This window comes from Fusarium phalaenopsidis, assembly GCF_050370095.1.
Source record: "Fusarium phalaenopsidis strain FUZ10S chromosome Unknown contig_32292, whole genome shotgun sequence".
In the NCBI taxonomy this organism is placed as follows: domain Eukaryota; kingdom Fungi; phylum Ascomycota; class Sordariomycetes; order Hypocreales; family Nectriaceae; genus Fusarium; species Fusarium phalaenopsidis.
The window spans coordinates 396,917-399,723 of NW_028145410.1; the positions used below are offsets into that span (position 1 = coordinate 396,917).

A 2,807-nucleotide genomic window follows, 5' to 3' on the forward strand; every position below is an offset into this window, starting at 1 on the left:
GATAATGTTCAGCAAGGGATTGTAGATCCTCTTCTTCCACGGCAACTCCATTCTTGATGATATCAACTATGATTTCAAAATCGTGACCATACCGGGAGCTAAAGACGACAAGGGACAGAATCGTTGAACTTTTGAATGGCGTATTGAGCAACATGTTTGTCTTTGAACCAGCTTGTAGGAGTCATCGCGTTGTCTTTTGCCGTGCCGTTGGCTGCATTCCATGTCGCAGTTCTCCGTGGGTGTTCGAGTGCAACTCCACATCGGAAACATCCACATCCGCAAATACGGACAAGCACCCAAGCGCACAATGGAGAGGGGTTTCAAACCCGCTCCTCAGATTCAGTTTGGCGCCGTTTTCCAGCAAGTACTGACAGACAGGGGTCAATCCAAGAGCAGCTGCCAGATGCAGTGGGGTAAAGTCAGGTCTGAGAACAGCAGAAATGACCTTGACGCCAGTATCGTCGCTTCTTCCAAAGTCAGACCTCTTATAGAACCAGAATGACGGTTTGCCTTTGCCTCCAATAAGTATACAATGTCTGATAAACTCTACCGCCCATGCATAGAACTGGGATATCTTGTTGATGTCAAAAAGTTTGTAGAGCTGCGTTGCAACTAAGCTTTCGCCTGTCTCGAGAAGGGCTGCAGCCGGCCAGTAAATCCACGCGTGTTCATAAAAGCCATGTCGCTCTTTGCTTTCAAGAACACTTGGAATTCCCCTCTCGTTTGCTTCCAGAGGTCCCTCGAAATCCCGAAGAGTCAGATATCTCAAGGAGAGGCGTAGGTAGAGATCGCGTGACTTTGCTTCGGACACGCTGTAAAGACCCAAATTCGGATGTGTTTGGCAGTCGTTCTGAAGATACTCCTGAACTGTGTAATGCGCAAACTCAATATCTTGGCCTTCTCTGGCCGTTCACAAGAGGGATCCACACCATCGAAGGATGTCTTGCTCCTCCACAATCTCGTCATCATCGAGCGTGTCTGAATCTTCTGAAATAGAAATCGCCTGACATAGCTCTCGGACGCTAAGACGTTCGGCCGGGAAGCCACGGAATACAAGGAGGAGAGTTCGTTGCACAAGTTGCTTGGTCTCTTCGTCGTAGTCGTTGTTCATTTTCAACAAGATGCGCTCATAGGTGGCCGGCAATGTTGGCGGCAACTTGTTCAGAGCCTTTCGGCGGGCTCGGTCATGAGGAAGACCACACAGGTGATCTAGTTGACAGGCCACCCATCGGAACCTTTGCTTAAGTGTGAATAATGAGTTTTCAGGTAAATTCGATGGACTTGCCACTGACATCCATTTTGCCCCTTCTACCAGCTTCACCAGGATCTCATCTTTGAGAGCCATGCCCCGAAGCCGTAATTTCTTCTTGCCGATGCGCTGCTCAAGCTCGGTAGCTACATAGAGCTGCACATCCTAGGTATGGGCTTCTATCTCAATCCAATGAAACTGAGGCATAGTTCGCTGTCGAATCATGAACTCATCACGGCTAAGGAGGAAGAGGTGGATATTGTGGTTCGCGTCGGCTAGAGGGGAATACAAGATCACCCACGGTCGATTCGACCTCGTCACCACATTCGTCGAGACCGTCAACGATGAGGTAAACCTGTGCAGAGATTTTGCACATGGCGTAGAGGGTTTTGACAAGTCCCGGAGTAGTTGGTAACTCGCGAATATGGTTTGGTTGTAACTCGTCGTGGTACTATTCGAGAATCCCATACGCTGTCTCGTCTTGCAAGGCAAGCTGGGAGCATAGAGAGGAGAGGGTGTTGTTGGCCGTGAATGTGAGAGGGTCTCTATATGTGCAGAAGAAACAGCTAACGGCAGTACCTGGCTTGGTCTGAGTGCGCTGCAGGCATTCGTCAACAATAGCACCTGCAATGACCGACTTGCCTGCTCTAGGAATACCGCTGCACAAGATTCTCGCCTTTGGAGTAGAATACCAGTCCTCGAAATCGCTGCTCTCTGTAAGCCAGAGACCCGTCATAGGATGCCGCAGAGTTCTATTCTTCTCAAGCTCTAGTCGAGCATCAACCTTGTTGAAGGCCTTGAGAACCTCTCACCTCTTCCTGTCCAAGGAGATCTTGATCTCGATATCGAGGATCTTTTTCACATTGTGCTGAAGATCCTTGATGCTTTCGCCGGTGACCTCTTGCTGAGATAGACAGAGGCTCAATTTGCTGATCGAATCCGCTGCCAGAGCAATGTTGATGGTTTGCTTGTGACGGCTCACCGAGGCCAAGATTTCCTTGGTTTCACTAGAGGAGAAGGGCTATTTCAGGCGGCTCTGCAGCTTCTGCCTGCTGGACTGTGTTTCAAGGACAGGTAGCTTTTCCTCGAGTAGCCTCAAAAGCTGGCGACATTCGTGCAGATGGTATGGCTTGGGCGTATTGGCGTTTTGCGGAGCAGGGTCTGTTTCCAGGCTGAAGGCGACGAGGGACAGGTTATGCAGGACACAAGAGAGGTCCTTGACTTCGTTCATCAAATCTTAGACCTCTTTAGGCGCTCCTTTGACTTGCTTGGCATACCTCAAGGTGGCTCGAAATACAAGGTCGGCGAGGGTTACCAATCCTGCAATGCTAGCAGAGACTGACAAAGGATCCATGGCGCGATGGTGGGTAAGAGCAGAATGAGGAGAAAGGGATACCTTCACGTACTAGAATGAGCGGGCGAGAAATGCGGGAGGTTGGCTTGAGATATTAATTGAATCCCAACACAAGGCTGTCTGGTTGGGGAATTCTCAATGCCTGCAAGTCAGCTCCGCCACTGCAGTACTGCAGAGATACGGGGTGGCAGAGCGAATCATTTC

The 2,807-nt window shown here is 49.9% G+C and overlaps 1 protein-coding gene across 1 annotated transcript; it reads right to left on the minus strand.

Annotated features, from left to right (window-relative positions):
- Positions 1-910: 910 nt before the first annotated feature.
- LRP88_04436 (uncharacterized protein) lies at positions 911-2,240 on the minus strand (the record flags this gene model as incomplete). Its single annotated transcript, XM_083241009.1, has 4 exons — positions 911-1,235; positions 1,293-1,395; positions 1,829-2,001; positions 2,062-2,240. 4 exons carry the CDS (start codon positions 2,238-2,240, stop codon positions 911-913), a joined length of 780 nt encoding a protein of 259 aa, XP_083102157.1.
- Between the last annotated feature and the right edge of the window lie 567 nt (positions 2,241-2,807).